Raw genomic sequence first — 25,364 nt, 5'->3', positions numbered from 1 at the left:
TGACGTTTGTGGTTAGTGTTATCTTTGCCAACTAACTCACATTGTAACATCCTTTGCCAACCTCTCTCCCTAAGTCACATCCATAAAACTCTAAATTGTCCAATTCAATGTAATTACAAGTAAACTGGATATGAGTGGGTCCGCAGAACCTTACCTTGTTTGGAGCACTCTAATGAAGGTTTATTAACCGCTCACGAAGTTCTGGAACCGTTCTGCTGATCGCAGTGTTCTCGGTGCAGAATACACGAGATGAGCGCTGGGGTGCGTGGAGGGACAGTGGTGAAACACCAGACGATGCGCGTAGCTCATTCGTCAATAATATTAAATATGTTAATGATGATGATGTAGCAGTGCGTGGGCGAGAGCACACTGTCTGGTCTGTGCGTTTCCTCAAAACGCGTCTGAATGTATAACTTTTGTCCAGATAATAGCCTACTTTATCATTGATTTGTAAAAGTATTATAGACCAATTTATCACCGTCTGTCTTTGGGGGCAGGCATATGAACACATGTCATCTCCATCTCCTATGTATGTGTGTGTGTGTGTGTGTGTGTGTGTGTGTGTGTGTGTGTGTGTGTGTGTGTGTGTGTGTGTGTGTGTGTGTGTGTGTGTGTGTGTGTGTGTGTGTGTGTTAACGAGTTGGGGTTGCAAATGGTAAGGGGATGGTATAATTAAAATATTTAACACGTGCGCTAAACCCCTGCTCCATTTTCTGAAGTGATCTTTAAAATGTTTTTTTCTGCAGTGAGGATATTTAGGGGCGCGAAATGCTCGACCTCAGTTTATAAATAACCCGTGGCCGACGTGACCTCGGAAAATATGTAATTTGTTAGACCAATGGTTTTAACTTAACCTAAAAATGTCCCCCTTTCAAATCGAAAATTAGAGGAAATCTTCATTTATATGTCAAAACGAGCCGTTTAATTAAATGGACGTGTTTGTGTCTCCTGGCAAAAAGCGAAGACTTGGCACGAAATGTCACTTTTACGCAGCAATCTGTGTGTATTTTTGTTGTCACAAGGAGAAATATTCTTTAGGCACCGCTAAACGATAGAGACGTGTCATTTAAAATGTCTCTAGAAGAACAGGCAATCAAAATGGCAATGTCCTTACAAGTGAAATAAGTGTTATCGAAAATACTTTATTTGGTAGCCTATAGAATGTGATCTGTCATCATCATCAAATATTATTATTGATATAGAGCCTAGAAATCATTTATAGCCTACCATTCTTAGGAATATAATTCCTATTTTTGTCCGAGTCGGAATATGACTTCATTTATCATTTACTTAAGAGCATATTTAAATATGACTAAAACTGTATTAGACTGCCTATCAAACGATACGTTTAATTGCTATGTTATTTAAAACAATTATTTTACCTTTATTTAACTAGGCAAGTCAGTTAAGAACAAGTTCTTATTTTCAATGACGGCGTAGGAACGGTGGGTTAACTGCCTTATTCAGGGGCAGAATGACAGATTTTTTACTTTGTCAGCTCGGGGTTTCAATCTAACAACCTTTCGGTTACTAGTCCAACGCTCTCGGCTACCTGCCGCCCCATGAAAGGCGCTTGCCATGAAACTTAGCTGCTATGTAGAAAGGTGCTTACCCGAATTTATCACAAGGATTTTCCTAAAGTCAGATGAAATGAAATAACTAAATATTTTATAACTGCTGAATACCTACAGTTTGAATTGTTTCGCAGACGTTTTTCAAGAAAGAAGAAAACAATACATAATGCATACATTTGGGCACAGGTGAATGGTTAAAGAAGGATTAGGGTTTTGCATTTGAACAATTAAACTATATTTATTTAAATAATCTCATAGGTCTTATCACATAAATAAAAATAAATAGGCCTATACAGAATAATTGGAATGAGCGGTGATCTGTATGATTATATCATTATTATGTCGCTAATTATTAAATCCCTAATTTTCAGCCATTTAAAAAATAATATGGATAACGTATTCAACCTGTGGATAATACAATTCTCTAACACATTTCGTTTCAGTACTAGGCCTATGTGGGGAGAGAAGAAGTGAAGAAATAGGATCTATGTGTGAATATTCTTCCGTGTATTTATTCAACGAAATGTTTTGCTAACTGATGTGCATTTCACCTCGTGCAAAGCAGCCATTCCTTAGCTGTTTTGGTTCTTCTAAATAATTGAACACTGATTGGGGACTCCTTTGCATCTCTCCTGCACTCACTCCACTCTATTTATTTTCAATTTCTTGGGAAACTGGGAATCTAAAAGTATAAGACTGCTCAGAGGCAGGGAGGCAGTAGTAGCAATGAGCTCAAACTAGCGTGAAACTTTAGAATGCCGTGAAACAATGAAAAATTGATCTCGACAATAGCCCCAATAGAAAACAATCAGAAAGAATCACTTCAATAATTTACAAGACGAAATATCCCGAAAGCTTTTGTAAAATATGATAGTAAATATGAAGCAGTTAGGTCAATTGAGCACACAGCATCCCAAGGTAAAATGAAAGCCTTATCTTGGGTGCCAATACAAATAGAGCCACATTGGGATAAGAGAGGAGAGGCCTTGCTGGGAGGTCTGCATGCACAGAAGGACCGGGCTCCAATGAGCCTCCTTGACGGGCTGACTGAGACCGAGTAGTCACTGGATGTCATCTGATTCTAAGCCCCTCTGAGCCCATTGCGTCACCCCAGCCTCCAAATAAGAATAACAGTCTTTTATTTCTTTCCCATTGAAGTCCCTGCTAGGGTTTGATAAGAAATGATCCGGTGATTTGACGTAGACCTCTGGCACAAAGTTCATTTCATTTCAAGAAGTCAGCAGAGTAACTTAAAGAAGAATGCATCTGGAATATGTCAGCCTGATTCCGAATTAGTACCGCCGTTATGACTGTAGCTTATGTGTGTGTTGTGTGTGCAACAGGACACCAATAGTGCTGCAATGAACCGAAATGGCGAATAAGATAATGTATGCTCCTATAAAATACCCTGCTAACGCTTCCTATGTGTTTCATTGGTCATCTCATTTGCTCAGTGTATAGTGACAGCGAGACACCAATATCGTTAAACCTGTCACTTCATGTAGAAATAGCACGACTGTGTGGAGGTTTATGGAATAGCAAGATAATGGATTGCACACGTGGTTGAAATATAAAGGGCGCATGGAAATCATTTTGCATTGAAGACATGATATTGTCTATTCACAAACCAATACCTGACACGACCATTTCCTGGAGGTGGACGAATATATAGGCCTACTGATACTCACGTTTCTGTCTAACATATAAACTAATAAAATACTACTATTTTTGTTGTGATATTTATCAATTATTATATATAACATGTGGCTATTTACAGTTTATATATATGTACAGGTTACTTCATACAGTTATAACCAATAAACAAAGACAACATCTGACTTAACCCATGCCTGGTGGACTCCCACAATTTTAACCAATAGGATAAACCTATAGTTTTAAAGGGGGGTTTTCGAACCTGAAGGATAAATAATTGAATGGCCATAGCCTGGCCAAAGTAGGCCATGGGGTGCCAATCGAGCTGTGCACAAAGCCACAGGCCAAGGCAGTCTGTGAAACGTTTATTGGCGAATTAAAATCGGCAGGAGGGCCACTGCTCCCTGCGGTCACAAACACCAACATGGTAATTTAGTATAAACTACAACTGGGACCACACATTCCTCTAACATGGTGGTATTTTAAGGAGTATATTCTCCGTGCTGAGAGGTGATATGGAGAGCGAAGGAGTCCATTTCAATTCGAGCAAATAAGTTAATAATAATAATAATAATAATAACAATAATAATATAATTAACATATAAATAATAACATCGACCACAACAACGAGGAGGCATAATAATAATAATAATAATAATAATAATAACAACAACAGCCATTAATAATAATACAATAATTCCTTGGAATAGTTCATTTAATGCACGTAAAATGTAGTCTAAGTATTCAGTAAATAAATGGCCTAAGCATGGTAAACCCTCGCTTTAACGAAAATATAACTGCTCAATGAACCATGGCTTAAATCATCTATAATTGGAGGCGAAGGAAACTAATGCAAAACGAATGGCTGACGTTACAACACAAAACAGACAATTAAACAAAATCTTTAAAAAAATAAATACATATTTTGCAGAACCCCAATTTCTTAAACCAGATTCTTGACCCACGTCAATGGTGCAACGTAGGCTATCTTAATGTATAATGATATATTAGGCCATGTACAATTCAAGTTGGGAATAGGCATGTCATACGATTCAAGTTGGGAATAGGCATGTCATTCGATTCAAGTTGGGAATGGGCAGGTCACTCAATTGTTGCCGTCAATATTTGCATCACATGGTCCAATGATTGCACATGATTTGTCGACAAATTCATTCATAACTCAAAAACACGACCTTCAAATCCATTGCCAATTTTGTTCTACACCGATTATAGCCCACCAACACCATCCACAAAAAATAGATATTATAGACCAGTAGTAGTTGCCTATGTAGTCTTCCACTAAAGTATATTTGGATAACTTTCTATCGAAATACACCAAAATATAAAGGGCACAGCTCGACAATATCAAATGCAAGCAACCGTTTGCGTTTGGCGCATGAGTGGACATTACAGTGCACTTGAATGAATCTGCTTCATGTGATCCGCGACTTTCTGGGACTTTCTGAGAGTGAACTAGAGGCGTGTCTAATGGCTTGTTTTTAAAGGATGTATCTCATTGCCGGTCAGGATTAATTTATATTTCAAACAAGATTCTAATAGACGCAGTGGCTGTCGGAGCGCACCTTCAGCCGCAGTCCAAATTGTTTCCATACAGGGGTCATGACTCCGAGTCCATTATTGCTCCGAAGCACCATTTTTCACTAAGCGACTCCTGCGCTATAGCGCTGCTGTCAGGAGGATTACATTCGCTCCACGCGACTCACGACGGTATGCTAGAACTATACAGTGGTTTACTACATATGGTTACATCCCAAATACGGTTTACTCTGCACATAGCCATATGTGGTATCTATGTGTTTAAATACTGAGCTTATTGTCAGCCTGCAGTGACAATAGGCCTATCTGTTACAGAGAGCGTGATCAACCAAAGTAGCAGCAGTAGCAGGCTAGTAATAAGGCTAGTAAAAGCTCCTGAATTCAAATATAATTTATTAACTGGAAAATATATGATGATGATGATGATTATTAATATATATTATATATAATAATAATAATAATAATAATAATATATATATATAATAATAAATAATACAAAACAATATATTTTTCTGTATAAACTACAAAAAATATATGGTTTTGTATTATTTTGTGAATATTCGATTGCGGTGGATTTCGTTTTGGTTTAGTAATTGTGCAGAAGGTTCTAGGACGGTAGGCTACATAAAGCCCACTATAACAGACCTGTTTGGATAGGTTACAATAAAAACGTCAGCAGCAAAGGTAGGTTTATGCTTCTGGTGGATTCAGTTTTACATTAGCCTACATTAGGCCTACAATGAAAACGATCTATATGAACCCTAAGCAAACTTCAGTTTTTAACTTTTCATGCAAATTGGGTATATCAAGAATAACAGTAATCTTCTTATGCCTGTTTCGAAGTTCAGTCCTTGAGAGCTATGATATGCAACAAAGAGGATTGTTTTCCTTTCGCTAAATGCAATGAACCTGGCAGCCTCTTTTCTCCGAATACGTTTTTACCTGAAATAAAATCCGCCTGACCTAAGACGCAGAGGAAGAAAAGTTTGAGGGAGAAGGAGAGTTGTTAGCGTCAGCACTCTGCACTATGTCATTGGGCAGAAGTATTTGACATTTGGAATTATCTGTAAATACTTCATTAAACTGTGTATGAGTTACCCCTTGTGCCTCACGGTCCACTTCTGGTAAGATTTACAAATGATAACATAAACATACCAAACAAGAAAATCAATTCGCGTTTGAAAGAGGAGGAGGGGAAGGAGAGGGGCTCCTGAGCTTTACGAATTTGATCGGCCCACTTAACAACAAAACCGCGGAGGTCGAGTAATGAGGGTTGGAACACGCGACCAATGTTTGGGCCAGGAATAATTTGTCCATACATGAACTGTCCTGCAAAAGAACAGCATGCCAGAGTTGCGTTGTTGTCAATAATTGCACAACATTCTTCATATCACTTGCTTCCTACTGCACGGGATGAATCAAAAGCCCTTACCTCAAATTAAGAGGAGAAATCATGGAATATCACAGTGTGCTAGATAGCCAGTGAGACAATAATTCTCCCAATGGTCAACTGGCCATCTTGATTGGCATATTATTGCTCACTGAAGGACTCAACAGGTAGTTTACTGCATATATTATGGAATGGTGTTTTCTGGATATTTTGTTTTCTGAAATAAGTTAGCAGTTGATAATGGGTAAGCCTACTAACAATAAGGGCAGGCACTAATGAGTGAGCGAGTGAGTATCTGCCAGACCAAAGGCACATCAGCAAAATGATAGGCTTACTGGTTCTTGAGGGTATGTGGTGTTTGGGTTGGGATTGGGAACATAAAGCACCAAATTAAAGCACCAAGAGATTACAACTTCCAACCCCCTCTCCTTGTCACACATTTACCCCTGTCAGTCTGTCTGTTGCCAATGCTGCCTGCTTTGTCAGCTCTGACCCCAAAGCCTGAAAGGGGACGTCAAGCTCAGGTATATGGTTAAAGGACCAGGAAACAGATACCGTTGAAAATGTATACCTATTTTTCAACCTAGGCATAGGGATTCATGTGGGCAAGGAGGTAGGTAGGGGAGAGAGAAAAAGAGGGGGAGAGGGGGGAAAGAGAGAGAGAGAGGCAGAGAGAGGAAAGGGTAGAGAAACAGAGAGATAAGGAAGAGGGAGAGAGATCTTATCTGTTCATCAATGGAGGAGGGGCCGGGGGGCGTTTATAGCTACTGATGCTGAAGCCATTTGAGTCGTCAAAGGCAAACTAATAGGGATCAAAGTCCACTTTAACTAAGTCCAGGAGACAGAACCACAAACACATTTCTAACTAATGAACAACACACAGGTCCAACATCAAACACATACATTGATGCACGAACGCACTCACGCACACATACGCACCTATCAATAATTGTGGCCTTGACTGAGGTCACCTGAGTATCTCTCAACAATGACTGAGAATTCTGGGAAAAAATGTCAGGCTCAGCATATATATCACTCTACATTGCTTTGTTGTGATGTCCAGTTGATCTGATCTATATAGATGTTGAAGTATTCCTACCATGAGTTTGATCAGACCCTGGGGTCTTCTGGCTCTGCATGGTCCAGTCCCAATCAGCATGTCACTGTCACAGCCGTCCCTCAGTTTTTTGTCTCAAATGCATCTGACACGCCTTTCCAAATACGGACATGAGAATTGCCTTGTGGGTAAGACAATGGCAGTGACGGGCAGTCTAGTTTCTGTTTGTGAATCCCCTCATTGGTGGAGCTTGCTGCCATGAAAGATGTCAATCATTGATTGATAGACACCAATGAGGAAGCTTCAAATCTCCCAGGTAAATCCCTTTGATTTGCTAAAGAACAAAAAGCTACATAAAAAGGGGTGAATCATTGAAAGCAGACACCTGGTTCCGAGGCGCCCACACGAGGAGGTTGGCGATTCCACCATTTAGGTAATACAGATTTCGGTTCCACAGGAGTGATTTGACCGTTTCATATTGTGTGTGTGTATGTGTGCGCGTGAGCGTGTGTGTGTGCTGTGGCTGATCCTGTGTCCCTGTGTGGTGGTGTGATACTGATCAATCCCTTGGTGAGGAGAGGCCAGGGTCAGAGGTCAGAGAAGTGCTGTAACCTCCTGTTTGTTATTGTTATGCTGCCCTTGGACAGGTTAACACAGCATTACACACACACCGCCGCCGCACCCCTCAGTCACTATGCACACAGGAGGAGAGTGAGGACAGGAGGAGGGGGCTGGAGGGTCACTTACAAATGTGTTGAAGGGACCCATGGCAGCTAATCTAAACTGCTGGAGTACTATCCCACTAAAGGGAGGAAAGGTGCCCAAATACTCCCCACATGCTGCTCCTTTTATCCTAGAATAGGGAGGGAAAAGAGACCCTGAGGATATTGGACATAAATTAGGCCATAGTATACTTTAGCCCCATTGGGACATAAGGCCATGGAGTGACATAAACAGTCAATAAGTGGACATCCTTCAATAACATTGATGAACACTGAAGGGACGGAGGTAGCATCCTAACATACTTGCGGTAGGCTATAGAACAGCTGTCAGGTGTATGGCACCATATCATGTCAACCCAGCTGAGGTATGCTGATTGCTACAGTCAGAGGATAAGTCTATAAGTCTATGTGCGTCAGAGGTATCCATTCCTTCTAGGATGGAGCAGGGTGGGGGCTGTTTGAGACTGATGGTTTGGAAGTACCCCTCCACCCCCCACCCATTTATCCATCCTTCAAAAGCCCACGTGGTCCTGCTAATATGGAACACATTGAGGGCCATGTAGTGGCCAGGCTAGGCAGAAGCATGCTGCATCCCAAATGGTACCCTATTCCCTACATAGTGCGCTGCTTTTAACCAAAGCCCATAGGGTTCTGGTCGAAACTAGGGAAACAGGGTGCCATGTGGGATACACTCGCAGATTGGGCTAAGAGACCTGGCGTGGCGCGGCGCGGCACAGCCACTTAATCAGACATTATTTATGAGCCTGGGAGGTTTAAATCAACACGAGCAGGAAGTGGGGCCAGGCCTTATGGCTTTATAACTGCTGTCATAATAATCACATACAGATATATTCATCAGAGCTCAGCCCCTCACAACCACCACATCCACTCCAATCCCTCCTCTACATGGTTCCTTCTCCTCTAGCACCTCTTTACTCGTTCTCTCACCCCTATAGTAACCATTCACCACTTGCAAGCTTTATGGTCCATCCCTAACGTTTTTCCAATTCATCTTCTAATTCCTCTCTCATCCTCATTCTTTTTTATTTCCAATGGTCGTGGAGCTTTCCCCATCTCCTCCTCCGCTCCTATCCTCCTCTCCTCCCTCCAGTAGAAGGTAGAACCTAGACATGTTTTTAGCATCACCTGGCTTCAGGTGCACAGAGAGGGATGTCATCCCTCACGGTACTCACTAAAAGGATGGAGTGATGGGGAAAAAGAGATATGTGTGCGTGTGTGAGACACAGGAGAATGACTGCCCCCTTGCATTGAGGATTTCAAGTTGAAGAAAACATGATCCCAACATTAGAGGTGAATGGGAAATGGCGATCTTTGAGGTCAATATTCGTGTATATACATATTTTTTCAGAAAACAATCATGGATAATTGCTTCTATTTCACCAGACGTACAGTACCAGTCAAATGTTTGGACACACCTACTCATTCAAGGGTTTTTCTTTATTTGTATTATCTTCTACATTGTAGAATAATAGTGAAGACATCAAAACTATGAAAACGAACTTATGGAATCAGGTAGTAACCAAAAGAGTGTTAGATTCTTTAAAAACTTTTTTTTATTTGTTTAAGTAGCCACCCTTTGCCTTGATGACAGCTTTGCACACTCTTGGCATTCGCTCAACCAGCTTCATGAGGTAGTCACCTGGAATACTTTTCAATTAACAGGTGTCCCTGTGGCACAGTTGGTAGAGCATGATGTTTGCAACGCCAGCATGGTGTGTGCAACGCCAGGGTTGTGGGTTCGATTCCCACGGGGGCCCAGTACAAAAAAAATAATATATATATATATATATATTAAAAAAAAAATTAAATGCATGAAATGAAAATGAAATGTATGTATTCACTACTGTAAGTACTGGATATGGTTCCCACCGTGAAGCGTGGTGGTGTGATGGTGCTTTGCTTGTGACACTGTCAGTGATTTATTTAGAATTCAATGCACACTTAACCAGCATGGCTGCCACAACATTCTGCAGCGATACGCCATCCCATCTGGTTTGTGCTTAATGGAACTATCATTTGTTTTTCAACAGGACAATGACCCAACACACCTCCAGGCTGTGTAAGGGCTATTTGACCAAGAAGAAGAGTGATGGAGTGCTGCATCAGATGACCTGGCCTACACCATCACCCAACCTCAACCCAATTGAGATGGTTTGGGATGAGTTGGACCACAGAGTGAAGGAAAAGCAGCCAACAAGTGCTCAGCATATGTGGGAACTCCTTCAAGACTGTTGGAAAAGCATTTCAGGTGAAGCTGGTTGAAAGAATGCCAAGAGTGTGCAAAGCTGTCATCAAGGCAAGGGTGGCTATTTGAAGAGTATGAAATCTAAAATATATTTTGATTTGTTTAACAATTTTTTGTTTACTACATGATTCTGTATGTGTTATTCCATAGTTTTGATGTCTTCACTTTTATTCTACAATGTAGAAAATATAAAAAATAAAGAAAAACCCTTGAATGAGTAGGTGTGTCCAAACTTTTGACTGGTATTCTATGTCGTGGAAACAATTACTTTAAAATCACACACAGACAAAGGTAAAGGGATAATTTAGTTGCTAATGGCAACCTGCAGTACCTCTACGGCCTTTAACTTGATGTATTCCATGAGAGGGGGCAGCACTGAGCTAGCCTACAACGTCACTTCCTAGAGTAGCTCAAACTGCACATGCGATGTTCCCAAACACTCCTCCATATAGCAAGATGGTGAAACGCTGAAATGACACTTCCTGATCATCAAATGTACCACTGAGCATTCTCATAGGAAACAATGGGGTGACGTCATCGATGTCTTTGCCTATCGTGTGTGTGTGTGTGTGTGTGTGTGTGTGTGTGTGACAGGGAGAGTGTCAGAGAGAGAGAGAAAGTGAGTGAAGGAGCGAGAGGAAGAAAGAGAGAGGGGGAGGGGGACAGAATGGAAGGGGGGAGAGAGAGAGACAGGCAGAAGCAGAACGAAGGGGGCCAAAGAGGTTTGCGAAATTAAAACAAATGACAATCCTGACTGAGTAATACATGAGCAATGGAGCCCCTTGGAAAGCAACAGAAGCATTAGTGACTGGTTTGGCAGGGAATGGACGGAAGAGCAGATGGAGGGAGGAGAGGAAAGCCCTCACTACGCAAATGATGAGATAGAAATTGGTGAGACAGATCGGAACGTGCTAGAACTTCCCATGTGTTATTGATTAACTAAGTATCGCTGAAGGGATTTAGAGATTACAAAGTCTCACATAAAGGAGTTGGGCGGCCTATTCTTAATGCATACATGTAGATAAATGGTCAGGTAAATCCTGATTTATCAATTCAGATTTTAAGTGCAACGCTGATTTCTTTTACAGCCCTGTTTCAGTCAATACTGGTATTTACAAAATAATTTGGTTACAATGGAATACTTTATATTACTTTCCTCAGAGAATTCAACAGATTTGCTGAGCAATGATTTCCATTTTAGTGAATGAAACTAATGAGTAATTCATTATTATACTATTAGAAATTTACCAAAAAATGACAAATGTAAAAACCAGATAAGTCTACCACAAAGAAATGCATAACCTTCATTTCCCACTGGGCACAGACAACAATTCAACGTCTATTCCACTTGGTTCAATGTAATTTCATTGAAATGACATGGAAACAACGTTGATTCAACCAGTGTGTGCCCAGTGGTTTTTTACCAACACAGTACAGTCTCCAAAAAGTTCAGTTGAAGTCAAGGGGCAATACTTTTGATTACACAGAACAATATCCCCACTCTTGTTCAACTACAGACTTGAAGAAAAAAAATGAGTCTGTAGACAATCACCAGTACATCTGCTTCCCAACGAAATGAACCACACTCCACATTTGTTTGCCTTATTCTTGTCTGACCCCACAGCCTCTCCTGAGAGGATCAAGAACCTAACCCCACTCAGTCAAATAGAGGGAGGCTTTGGGGTGAGACGTCGGGTGTCTGAGTCACACAGAGACAGAGAGTCAGAGAGAGAGAGTCAGAGAGAGAGAGAGAGAGAGAGTCAGAGAGAGCGAGCGAGCGAGAGAGAGAGAGAGAGCGAGGGAGAGAGACAGAGAGAGCGAGGGAGAGAGACAGAGAGAGCGAGAGACAGAGAGACAGAGAGAGCGAGAGACAGAGAGACAGAGAGAGCGAGAGACAGAGAGACAGAGAGACAGAGAGAGAGAGCGAGAGAGACAGAGCGAGAGAGAGAGAGAGAGAGAGAGAGAGAGAGAGAGCGAGAGAGAGAGAGAGAGAGGAAAAAGGAGAGGTAAGAGGAGTGGGAAACGATAGCCCAAAGGTAAGAGAAAGAGAGCAGCCAAACACTTTTTTTTAAACTGATGTGGCACCTGGTTTCTCTCTGTGTGACTGTGAGAGAGTGCATGCAGGGGAGAAAAGGGGGAGGCAGCAGGGAAGGCGGGGGGGAGAGAAGGTCTTGCCAAGGACAAGGCCAAACCAGTTTTGTTTTGTATGGTGGGCTGCGGCAAGGGAGGTGGATTGGGGCTACGACTGCAGTCAGTTTGGTTTGTGGCTGCTGGCTTGGTGGTCTGCCTGAAAGCCCTGGTCTGAGACTAACTGATTAGCCCTTAATCTGAGGGGAGCCTCGAGGGAGCAGCCCCCTTCACCCATGCCCCTAGAATGCTGCAATAGGAGCCCCTTGAGGGAGCCATTCACTCAGAGCCCCTGGGAGGCTGTAATAGGAGCCCCAATACCCTGATCGTCTCCCTCACAGCCAGGGAGGCGGGAGGGAGGCGGGAGGCGGGAGGGAGGGAGGGCGGGTTGGAAGGGCACACACACACACAGGGTGTAGGTGAGGGGGGACTGGCACGGAAATGAAGGCTAAGCAGATGTGGGGACTGAGAGCAGGAAGTGACGATGTAAACAGAGTGCCAGAGACGCCAAGTACACTGAACTATCAGGCGAAGTCTTTCACCAGGTCAAACCGCTATATCAATAAGATATGTGTGTGTTTAAGGGAAAAGGTACGCCTTGCGTCATCCCACTTAACGTCCACGTCTACCACCCACTTAGTGTCTGGTTGGTTTGACGCTACGGTACCTAAATGAGTTTTAATTTCAGAGACATTTTTATTATCATGAATATTCAAAAAGCGGCTGTACCTCACACACGATGGAGATGAGATTAACTTGCAGTTTATTATTTATAGATGTAGAGTAATTGATATATTGGAGCATCACCTCTATTTGAAGGTCAAGTTTAGCTTCTCTTGTCTTAATTTGGAATCAGAGATAGGTATTTTTACCTTCAGGGCGAGGATCCTTAAGACTAACAGAGCTTTCTGTTTCCTCCACTGAACCATATCTAATGTGAGTGGTTGGGTGGACACTTAAGCACCATAACCATTTCAGCCCACCAATATCAGACCTTAATTGACCCACTGCAGAGCAAGCAGCAGCTATAATTAGCTGTTATCTGCTCCTTTCTCATAAAGCATCATGCATGTACTCTGGAAGAGGAGGATTTCAAAGGACCGCTTGGTCCAATGAAGAAGGTCTCATCTTGGAGTGGGTTTTTATTTCCAGTTAAACAGGACAGGCAGTGACAGAAGAATCTGCATGTTCCACTGATGACTCAAAGTCCCCATCTCATCCCTGTTTACCCAGTCATAATATTCCCCCCTAATAGCGTCTGATTTAATGCCAGATTGCAGGTTAGTCATTGTTGACAAGAGTGGCTAAAGTGCTATGGCAATGAAAGGGCTGTGTAAACAACAGGGCACAACACAGGCCCGCTATTCAATCAATCACAGATTTTTTAAAACTGCATTGCGGGTTCATTCAGAATGTTTAGGCAACATTACACGTGTTAAATGTGTAATAGTCTTTTTAATGAATAGGAAATTATAGGCAGGCCAAAATGGATAGCCAGGCCAAACAATATACAGCCAACTGTCCACCAACAAATTCAACCACTCCAACACACACACACACACACCGTTGCATATATTAAAGATCAATTCGTATAGGTCTCTCCATCTCCATTTTTTGACCAGCGTTCCTGTACCTCTGTCCCACCCCAGGCCAGGTTGCTCTCTCTGCTCCCATGCCTGGGTGCTCCTGCCTGCAGCCACAGGCCATGCAGAGGAGAGGCTCTGTTTGAGGCCCCTGCCTGTCCAGCGTCAGGCTAAGTGCCTCTGACAGCCCACCGCACAGTATTAACTATGATCTGCCACCACAGGGCCGGGCACCGCCGAGCCGAGGGCCCAGAGAGAGGCTCCCTCCACTAGCTAGCTCCCTAACAAAGACTGCTTTGACCCAGCACCCTCATTGCCCACACTAATATATATTTACAGCATTTCATATGCACATATAGAATACAGTTTCAATAAATAATCTAATATGGCCCCATTCATATGGACCGGGCCCCCGGTCCTGCCTGATGTTCAGAAGTATCCTGGAGGGAATCTGAATCCACAAAGCCTTCAAACCCTTGATAGTGATGGGCAAAAGTTGAGGGAAGAAGACATGCTATGTATTGGCTGAGTGCAAAACTGTACAGTCAAATTAATTCAGTTTGATCATTTGAGTGATTATGCCTAAGAAAGGGATTCCTTGCTATCCGTGATCCTTAGGACATCCCTATCCCATTTAAAATGGTTAAGTTAAGGGTTAAGGTTAGGTAAGGGTTAGGGTAGGGGTTAAGGTAAAGGACATCCCAAGGATTCCAAATAGCACTAACAATGCTATTTCATCCAGATAGGTGGTCCATACCACTGTTTATCCTCTACAGGCCCTAGAGAGACTGCCTCCTCTCCGCTGCCTTGGTAGTTGCTACGCTTTCCTGAGGATGTGGGGAGACTGGGAGAGAGACCCAGCAACGGTCCCTTCAAAGGAATAAATGGGTCATTAGACTACAAAATTGGGACAGAAATAAATAAATGTTTGAGGGAGGATAGGAAGGATAGACAAAGTTACAGTACTTGACTGAAATAGGTTCCGCTACTCATTTGGTCTGCCTTGACTGTTTATATTTAGGTGCAGGAGCTCCGCAATACTTTGGAGCTAAAATTCTATAGGAGGAACAGAAGCTGAAGCAGTAGAACATTTGAGGTGCCGGTACTCAGTTCCGGTGAGCTCCTGACCAAGTCAGGAACTGCAAAGATACTGTACATAATGACAGCTGACTATGTTTAGTCCAACGCATTTCGATAAACAGCAGCTCTTCCTTCAGTATCAGAAGTGCTTAGTCGCTGCATGTAAAAAACCTAAAGCCACTTTTCCTGCCCGCATTTCCCATAATTACAGCCCCACAATTCACTGTTGAATAGTTGAGGTTTTTCCCTTTGAGGTGACTGGCTTTTATATAGCAACACGACAAACACAGTGAAGCTACGGCCATCCCCAGCCGTGTTCAAAGCTACAGTGGGAAGAGGACACGGCTGACATGCATTATTCCTTACAAAAGCTGCCTTTTGTTTGCTTTATGCTCAGGTCCCACAAATTGTAGGCTTTGTCAGTCACCATTTCTTTTTTCGGGTGCCTTTTTTCCCCTCTTCTTCATTCCCCCCATCCGAGACACATGTTGGTGCGGCATTGATATCCACACAGATGTAACGTCTGCTGCTGAGCTCATCCCTGCTATTGCTCTGTGTGTAGGTGGGATTGGGGGAAGAGGGTGCTTCTTTTCCAGGCATAATAACTCAGAAATGTTCCCTGTGACAATTGATTCCATATTAAGTAAGACAGATACACAGATGTTCTAAATGTTTGCGCCAGTACAACTTTTGCACTTGTTATTTTAAAGAAGGGAATAAAGATACAAAAACAAGGCTATGTAAAACATTTAAAAAGTGTTATTTATTTTGTTTCTATTCCCTCTGAAATAAAGACTAGTAAATCTCTCCCAGGGTGTTCACAATTTAAATAAAGAGGAATTCCAAAAAGTTCTCATAAGTCAGACATTTAGTGCATGTCATCATTTTTGGCTACTATTTCTACCATTCTGGGCCAATATCCTCCGCACTCTTAAATCCCAGCCCAGTGAACACACAATCCTACTAAACCCCAGTCCCTCACAGGATCAGGCTCCATTAGCTGAGTCACTACAGGTCAACACAACCACTGCCTCTGCTCTCCACTTCCCTGGATCGTGGATTGTGCAATTAGACATCATAGCATGTGCTCCTCTTAACCCCGGGGCTACACTTAGAGAGTCATTACTCTCAGTAATGTCAAGTGTGATCCCTGAGCTTATCTGCACCAACTCACTGTAGTGGTTGGACTGACAGGTCCAGGGGAGGTACGTCAGCCCATCAGAGGCAATGCTCCCCTCTTGTGCCTCAGAGGGGTAGTTCACCATTCCAAAATCAATGTTTGTCAATCCACATTCCTAAATGAATAGGAAACATGGTAACTATCTATCTAAAACAATGAACATAGGCAGTGCCATTCATCTAGGTTTCAGGCTTATATATGTATGTAGCTGTATCTATTGTGGGACTCACCAATAGACTACCTGAAACTTTGAGGTCTGCAAAATGCGATTTTGGAGTGAATTATCACTTTAATTCCAGTAACAATAGGTGAAGATGCATAACCTCTGTTGGGGATCTTCCTATGGAGCTAGAGCCATATTAAATATATGGCTCTATACGTAGCATGAGAGGTCAAACACAGAGCCTTTATACACCCTAATCACCAACCACCCCTGCTTGTTGGGTCTCATCCAGAGTGATAATGACTAAGGGGTGTGTGGTGGGATGTGGAGGAAACTCCCAATACCACAGCCCTGCTATCTCTGTGGGAGTTCATGATACATACAGACTGCACACAGATACACAATTTTGCAGTTTGGACAACAAGTGATAATTGTAAGATAAATGTTTTAAATAAAAGCTATATCCCCATTATAAACCTGATAGAGATATATTGAGTAATCAGTTTGGGGGAAGCTGTGAGGAATGCACCTCCACACACACACGGACCTCCCATGTATTCACACACACACACACACACACACACACACACACACACACACACACACACACGCTGGTGGACAGACGCGCATATTACCACACTATAAATTCACCATACCGAAATGATTTGTGCGGACAGCCTCTGCCACACCCTAGCAGACTCCCTGACATCCTTCTGCCCATGGTCCCCCCCCCACCCCACACAGGCGAAGTAGAGGGGAAGAAGGGATAGGGAGGCAGGTCTGGTATGGAGACAAAGTGACGCGGTTGAGAATGACTATACGTCCCAAATGGCACCTTATACATAGTGTACTACTTTTGACTAGAGCCCTATGGACCCTGGTCAAAACTAGTGCACTATATAGGGAATAGGGTTCCATTTGGGATGTAGCCTGAGTCAGTCAGCCCCTTGCGTTTAGGAGAGCAGCGACAGACAGTAAGTGGAACCAGCTCAGTCACAGGTCAGATTAAGATACAGAGTGGAGGAGTGAGTAAGAGGGGTTAACAGTGACGGACGGACGGACAGACGGACCGACCAACCAAACACACACACACACACACCACTACAGCCCTGTGATGTCACCAATTAAGTCAGACAACCACTGCAATAAAACCATAGTCAATGCTAGAGAAGGAAGTCCATCAACAGCCAAACAACCATCCACTGATCACTAACAATGCTTCATCCTTAAAGCCAATGCCATAATAACCATGTTAATGCAGTCACATAACAAAGGTGTCTATGATATGTAGAGGGCTTGCCTAGAGAGATGGCCCAGAGAGTGGCCCAGAGGAGGTTACGGCCCTCCTGAAGGAGTGGTGACAGCAGACACCCTTTGCAGCCATGCTTTACACTTGTTGCCCTCTACTGGTCATACATCGGGACTACAGCGACTCCCCTTGACTGACGTGCAAGATAGAATGTCAATAAGGTGGACAGTGATGCTCCAGCCAGGCATGGCAGGCAAGACAGCGTAGGTACACACACACAGTATAAAATCTCTTACACCCTTGACAATTGAATACTGAAAATTCACTCCATCAATTTTGTTTAAAGCATAAAGTAAGCTGTATGTAAGGTTATTTGACCAAGTCATTATTTATTATAAACTTTTAATTGAAAAGTACATTTTCCCTCCTGTACTATAGCACATCCCGTTATTCACAGTAGTCTCTTTCAGTCAGGAGGAGCAGTCCAAAGAACACAGTGCTACAGTCGTATGAAAAGGTTTGGGCACCCCTCTGAAGCTGCATAATAATTTACTCTGTCGTCACAGAAAATGATCACAGTGACGTGCCATTCATTTTCTAATAAAAGCTGAGTACTGGGGGTATTGTCCAGACAAAGATTTTTAGTGTAGCAATATTAAGTTGTATGAAATTAAATCAGATGTGAAAAATAGGCTATGCAAAAATTTGGGCACCATTGTCATTCTGTTGATTTGAATACCTGTAACTACTTAGCACTGATTAATTGGAACACACAATTGGTTTGGTGAGCTCATTAAGCCTTGAACTTCATAGACAAGTGCATCAAATCATGAGAAAAGGTATTTAAGGTGGCCAATTGCAAGTTGTTGTTCTCTTTGACTCTCCTCTGAAGAGTGGCAACATGGGGGCCTCAAAACAACTCTCAAATGACCTGAAAACAAAGATTGTTCAACGTTATGGTTTAGAGGAAGGCTACAAAAAGCTATCGCAGAGATGTAAGCTGTCAGTGTCCACTGTGAGAAACATAGTGTGGAAATGGAAGACCACAGGCACAGTTCTTGTTAAGGCCAGAAGTGGCAGGCCAAGTAAAATATCAGAGAGGCAAAGGCGAAGGATGGTGAGAACGGTCAAAAACAGCCCACAGACCACCTCCAAAAACCTACAACATCATCTTGCTGCAGATGGTGTCACTGTGCATCATTCAACAATTCAGCGCACTTTGCACAAGGAGAAGCTGTATGGGAGAGTGATGCGGAAGAAGCCTTTTCTGCACACACGTCACAAACAGTCGCTTGAGGTATGCAAACGCACATTTGGACAAGCCAGCTTCATTTTGGAATATTGTGCTGTGGACTGATGAAACAAAGATTGAGTTATTTGGTCATAACAAGGCACGTTATGCATGGCGGCAAAAGAACACAGCGTTCCAAGAAAAACACTTGCCACCCACAGTAAAATTTGGTGGGGGTTCCATCAGGCTGTGGGGCTGTGTGGCCAGTGCCGGTACTGGGAATCTTGTTAAAGTTGAGGGTTGCATAGATTCCACTCAATATCAGCAGATTCTTAGGAATAATGTTGAAGAATCAGTCACAAAGTTGAAGTTACGCCGGGGCTGGATATTTCAACAAGACAACGACCCAAAACACTGCTCAAAATCTACCCGGGCATTTATGCAGAGGAACAAGTACAATGTTCTGGAATGGCCATCCCAGTCCCCAGACCTGAATATCATTGAGAATCTGTGGGATGATTTGAAGCGGGCTGTCCATGCTCAGCAACCATCAAACCTAACTGAACTGGAGATGTTTTGTAAGGAGGAATGGTCCAAAATACCTTCATCCAGAAACTCATTAGAGGCTATAGGAAGTGTCTAGAGGCTGTTATTTTAGCAAAAGGAGGCTCTACTAAATATTGATGTGATTTTTCTATTGAGGTGCCCAAATTTATGCACCGGACTACTTTTGTTTTGACGCATATTGCACATTCTGTTAATCCAATAAACCTCATTTTACTACTGAAATATTACTGTGCCCATCAGTTATTTGATAGATCAAAATGAAATTGCTGATCCAAACAACCAATTTATTTATAAATGGAAATCATGGAAATTGTCAGGGGTGCCCAAACTTTTTCATGCCCTTTAAAAGTGCACTATTTCAGACCAGAACCCTATGGGAGCGGGTCAAAAAGTAACACACTATTCAGGGAAAAGTGTGCCATTTCAGACACAGTCTGAGAGGAGAGGCAGAGCAAGAGGGATGGATGGTGCTGGGAGATAGAGTCTCCAGACCAGGATGATTTCCTTGCCACCCTGACGAGGAAGCAGCTAGGTAGCTCCAGAAGTACACTCTCAAAGTGGCCTTTCTTTCAGCAGACAGAATGCTCACACAAGACCTTACACCACAAAGAATACAATCTAACTCAACAAAGCAAAAAACTAAAAATGTTGTTTGTTCTTTCCTATTTACAAGTGTTTTGCGATAACTGAACAGGAATGACAAAGGAAACTGGGTTAAATGACAGAATCGTTTAAGGTGTCGGAGGGGTTAAAATCCCTCAAGGTTAAATGAAACGACCTAGTACAGTACTACATACATAAAACTTATCAAAACAGGGAGGGAAAGGTATTCCAGTCTTGCTGTTGTCCATGAGTTGTTGACTCTAGAGTCCTTTGATTCCAGGAAAGCTCCTCTTCTAGAGCTCAGTCAGGTGGGATGGGTTTAACATTGGAAATGTGAGCTTTCATGATCCAAGATGTATGTGAGTGGTTGACATTGGATGCCAGTAGTTGACATTAAAAAGGTATGTTGACTTGAAGATCCAAACTCTCCAAATTGAAGCAAATAAGTCATTTGTAATTTGAGGGGGAATTAAGGTGGTAGTAAAATAATTTTTGGGGCAAGGGCAAGTAAATTAAAAAGGACAAATACAGCGTTAAATATAACCAGGACTTCTTTTAAAAAAGAAAATTAACAACATCAAGCCACCTTCAGAATGTAGAATATTAGAAAATAAAACAAATCAACCCATCCTGAGAACAATCAAAAAATAAATACACCGCCAAGCGTGCTCCTTTGTGTGTGTGTGTGTGTGTGTGTGGGTTTGTGTGTGTGTGTGGGTTTGTGTGGCACAGAACTCAGTCCAGACTGTCTGTTGGGGTGTCAGTATCCCTGTAGTCCATTGTAAACCTTCTGTACTGACGATTGTTTCAGAATCCCCCTCACTCCTGAGAACAACAAAAGGCACAATTTAAAGTACTAACCATTGTGATCATAATTATTACATGTTTCAGAATCATTCATCGCCGACAACTTAATCAGTACTTTCATTGTCTTCTTGTCAGTGGCATAAAGTCGAAGGCTCTAAGGCGATTTATTGTGATGTATTTTTGTCGCCTATGGTTTGCACATTTAAAATGTTGGGGTGTGAGACCCGAGGACCCTAGAGTTCAGAGGTCGTCCCCCCGGCCTTGCAGGAGCGTGTCCTGCGCCTCTCAGTCTTTGTGTACATTGTTGATATGGATAATCTTTATGGAAGAACAAGACCCCATACCTGATATGTAACATGCAGTTGACCTTTTACTGATAGCATCAATGTCAACTCTAATAGATCATTACAAAACCCTTTCCCCATGTTTATCAACTTCCTCCTTACCCTCTTTCTGATTGTCATCCAGCTGTGTCTGTGGGAACTCGACGTCAAAGGAGACAATGAGAGATCCACGGATGTTGTTGTTGTCAAAATTTGGCAGGCCTTCTCCCTTCTTCCACAGCCGGGCACCGGGCTTGGTGATCTTGTCCCTCTCAATGTGAACCTGTCACAGGGGCAGTCACAAGTCAATGAGGTTGTTATTGGTTCAAAGAGGTGTCAATTTTGGATCAATCATTCCAAACCCAGATAAAACCTACTCTGGACAGAAAGCAATGGAGAATATCCATTGAAAGTTATTTTTAGTCCAGGAATAAGCTTAATTTGGGTCGGGGAAACTTGGCCATTACATTTGATTACATGTTGGAAAAACAGTTAATGTGTATTCCCGAGTGGCACAGCGGTCTAAGGCACAGGATCTCAGTGCTAGAGGCATCACTACAGCCACCCTGGTTCAAATCCAACCTGTATCACAACCGGCCATGATTGGGAGTACTATAGGGCGGCGCACAATTGGCCCTGCGTCGTCCGGGTTTGGCTGTCATTGTAAATAAGAAAGTGTTCTCAACTGACTTGCCTAGTTAAATAAAATTAATTATTGGTCTCCACTGGGAATCTTGTTTTGGTCCTGAGTTGGGGGAAAACTACCCAATGCATCACTGATAGTTAGTAGGCTGTAGTTGGATAGATGTGTAGAAGCCTTTACACACCGTATGTCCATCGAGGTGTGTGATGTCCATCTCAAAGCCAACCAGAGCCTCTACCAGTGAGATTGTGACGTTAGTGTACAGGTCATCTCCTCGACGCTCAAACACTGGATGTCTGGAAGCACACACAATCATTCTTCAATAAAACAGATTCAACTGACAACATATTACTACTGTACAATAGAAACAGGCTAACAAAGTGAGAATGCATTTGCATAAAGCAAGCATACAAATAGATAAACAGAAGGGCCAAGACACAGACAACGCAAGTAGAGTACATTCCAAAAATCTTTACATAACATCAATGTATTCACTTGACAGTTTGATCTGTACTGAAAAAGGTATAAGACTCAAAAGGATACATCAGCCTAGTCAGAATCATTATAGAATATCTGAAATAAGGAAATACATGCTGCTCTTACTTCATAACTTTGATGCGGAAGCGTAGATCCCCTGGCTCTCCGTCGATGTGAGGTTCACCTGTAAAATACATTATTATTTATATACAATGACTTTACCCTTGTTTACCCATGTTATCATGATGGTTGAGTAAGTTGCTTACCTTCTCCAATGAAAGGGTACTCCATCTCATCTCTCACTCCCTGTTCAATCTCCACCTCCAAAGTTCTCTCCTCATTCACCAGCCTGGGATCATTGAGAGACAAATCCTAACCATTATTATGAAACTATTATCTTTATTACTGAGCATGTAAAGAAAGACACCGTTGTCTCCTGTGTTATCAGTCTCAGCCAATAGGACAGTGACTCACTTTATATTGGGGCACTCGTCACACACTACTTCCTGGGTCATCTGGAAGCGTCCAGGTCCGAGCTGCGTCGTCCTCATTTCCTGTCTGCAGTTGCATTTCCTTTTCCCAGGGGCCTCTTTGGCTACAGGCTTGTTGCGCACAACCTGGGCGGTGCATATAGATGATATGATGAGAGTGGTAGGTATGTGTTGGACTAGGGTAGGACTGGTGAAGCACACCAATCCTATACAATACATCACAGACCACCATCAGTGATTAATAGTACCTCTACAAAGTTCCCAGAGTACACTTCTTCGAGTGTGACCTCCAGGTCTAGTACTATGTCATTTCCTCTGGGAATGTTCCTGTCCTGTTGTCCTTGCCTGTTTCCTCCGAACATGAAGCCAAAGTCCCCAAAGAAACTGTAAGAGGTGATGGTTTGTGAGAGAACAGCGATGCCGAAGCCATTCTTTGATTCTTAAAACCTCACATGCTTAGGCCTACAATTGGGTATGGCTTGTAACTGGAATACAGATGTCATTATTTTACAACACACTAGTGCCTAGTAGTGAATGGGACGCTCATTAGGTATTGTTAAGCACAGGTATATGTATGAATGTGTGACTCCATACAGTATATTATGGTAATTAGGTAAACCTACTATTAGGTCAACCTACCTGGAGAAGATATCATTGTGAGAACCATGGTGACCCTCTTTCAGACCATCCTCTCCGTATGCATCATACTGCTTCCTCTTCTCATCATCTGAAAGCACCTACAAAAAGCACAACACCAGGGACTAACTCATTTAAGTCACAAAAAGGGTTTCTTTGAAAGTGTGAATTTGCAACATTGTATAAACTTTAATTGCAAACTCTTAATATCACATAAGAAAATACCTAAATAGCTCATCATCATGCAATTGTCCTAATTTGAACCCTTTCAATTTTGTTATCGGATTAGTGGTCATTCATGCCATTGGTGCACATCATAGAAACTGTCACTGAGCAGGTCCGCGTGCTCCACGTCGTGTTTTCACGAGAGCAAGCGGACCACAATATGAGCCAATCAGAGACAGCCACACGGTCTTCTTGGCCAATCAAAAGTCTTATGACGTTTCCATCGACACTCTCCGTGGTTAAGGGATACAGTATTTTCAACCTAACTTACGCCTGCTACGTTAGGTTACCAACAACAACCAAATACTTGATTCAGTTTCCTACAAAATACTTTTGTATCGGTGCCTCGAGCGCTTCAGCAAATGAAATATAACGAAAACCCTAATTAAATTAGAATTATTAAAAAGTTATTGTGAAAGAAGCAATAAAACGCTAGCGTTCTCATAAAACTCAACTAAGTTGCCGTTCATATTTTGTAAATATCTTAATGACATGAGCATTGTTTCTGAAGCCACAAATCAGACACCATTATTATACTGGTAAAACAAAAAGTTCCATTCAACGCATTGGCAGATAAGTTATATAAGATAGTCAAACACAGTGGGTCATTTCCTACCTCATAGGCTGACCCCAGGTCTGCGAATTTGTCAGCAGCAGTAGGGTCATCGGGGTTTCTGTCAGGGTGAAGCTGGAGAGCCAGCTTTCTGTAAGCCTTCTTGATGTCCCTCACAGATGCCGACTTGCTCACCCCCAAGATCTTGTAGAAATCTCGCCTGTAGAGAAAGGTGAAAATGCGAGGGGAATTTAGTTACAGAGACTCTTGTAGATACAGTATTTCCCTTCATGATAGGGACAGGTGGAGTAGGGTTCACAAACGTGTCGTTTATATATAATAATCTTTGCTTGTGTCTTGTATTTATGCAGTTAAAAAAAAAAAAACATCGAAAATGGGGATCACGCAGAGTGATTCAGATTGATATCAATAACTCATTTGAGAGTACAAAGCCAGCGGGAAAGCTAGCCCACTTCCCTGGGATGGCATTCATTCCCTTGAATAGTATGACTCAGCCGATACACGATAGTGGAAAGAAATCAGGCAAGGGTGATGTTGACTACCCTATCGGACAATTATTTATTTATAGTGTTGTTGAGATTGCTTCTTCCCCCCCTCCAGCTAGTAGCAAACTAGCCCTATTACACATGGAGAATGGGGTTCAAAAGTGTAGACCAATCACAATGAAACATGTGTACCAGTGAGCGACACCGCGTTTAACCGTTGCAAAAGCGGTGTGTACGGATAATATAGAAACATGTACTTACCCTGCAAGCACTGCCGCAACAAAATACAGGACAAGACAGCAAACACTGCACAGATTCATCCCCTTAACGGCCATAGATCCCAGTTTCTTCAAGAAACCAACAGAACAACCCGGCTTTTTGATGTTGGCTTCCTTCTGTCACTAGTCCTCTTCCTTCTGTCAAATCAGAACCGCCCACGTGAAACCCAGAAGTCCCGCCTCTCAACCTAAAGCCCGCCCACCCTTAAAGGCGCTGCGTGGTCAATCTGCTGCCTGCATTGGCCATGCAGCATTTACGGTGATACGGTTCCTGGGAATTCATACTGTACTTCCTGCGCTTCGCAGAGTAACGCAGAGCTGTTGTGAAGGAAGTTATTAAGGAAGTGAGGTTCTGTTTATATAGGACCTCCCGCCCCCATCTATCGTCAACCAATAATGACAATGCGGAGCTATACGGCACTA

General features: G+C 42.5%; 2 protein-coding genes across 4 annotated transcripts in view; both read right to left on the bottom strand.

The window, feature by feature from the left end:
- The window catches only part of LOC106586344 (DNA-binding protein SATB2), a 65,004-nt gene extending 57,665 nt beyond the window's left edge, over positions 1-7,339 (bottom strand). For both annotated transcript variants that reach the window (XM_014173536.2, XM_014173538.2), the window contains exon 1: positions 7,274-7,339. In XM_014173536.2, the coding sequence (XP_014029011.1) occupies positions 7,274-7,313 (40 nt within the window). In that variant the 5' untranslated portion in view covers positions 7,314-7,339. The remainder of the gene's footprint in view (positions 1-7,273) is intronic.
- Positions 577-25,122, bottom strand: LOC106586346 (dnaJ homolog subfamily B member 11). 2 transcript variants are annotated; one of them, XR_006761944.1, is made up of 11 exons: positions 24,925-25,122; positions 24,221-24,377; positions 23,383-23,480; positions 22,992-23,127; positions 22,727-22,869; positions 22,519-22,601; positions 22,379-22,436; positions 21,960-22,071; positions 21,256-21,415; positions 20,693-20,827; positions 577-634 (listed from the first exon to the last, which is right to left on the bottom strand). XR_006761944.1 is itself a non-coding variant. In XM_014173539.2 (10 exons), the coding sequence occupies exons 1-10, from the start codon at positions 24,996-24,998 to the stop codon at positions 20,763-20,765; spliced, it is 1,086 nt and encodes a 361-aa protein (XP_014029014.1). In that variant the 5' UTR covers positions 24,999-25,122; the 3' UTR covers positions 20,114-20,762. The 2 variants fall into 2 exon arrangements, 1 of the variants encoding a protein (XP_014029014.1); XM_014173539.2 differs by lacking the exon at positions 577-634 and having other exon boundaries at positions 20,114-20,827.
- Positions 25,123-25,364: the final 242 nt, after the last annotated feature.

Source organism: Salmo salar, chromosome ssa25 (genome assembly GCF_905237065.1).
Source record: "Salmo salar chromosome ssa25, Ssal_v3.1, whole genome shotgun sequence".
In the NCBI taxonomy this organism is placed as follows: Eukaryota; Metazoa; Chordata; class Actinopteri; order Salmoniformes; family Salmonidae; genus Salmo; species Salmo salar.
This window is presented reverse-complemented; position numbering and strand designations above follow the sequence as displayed.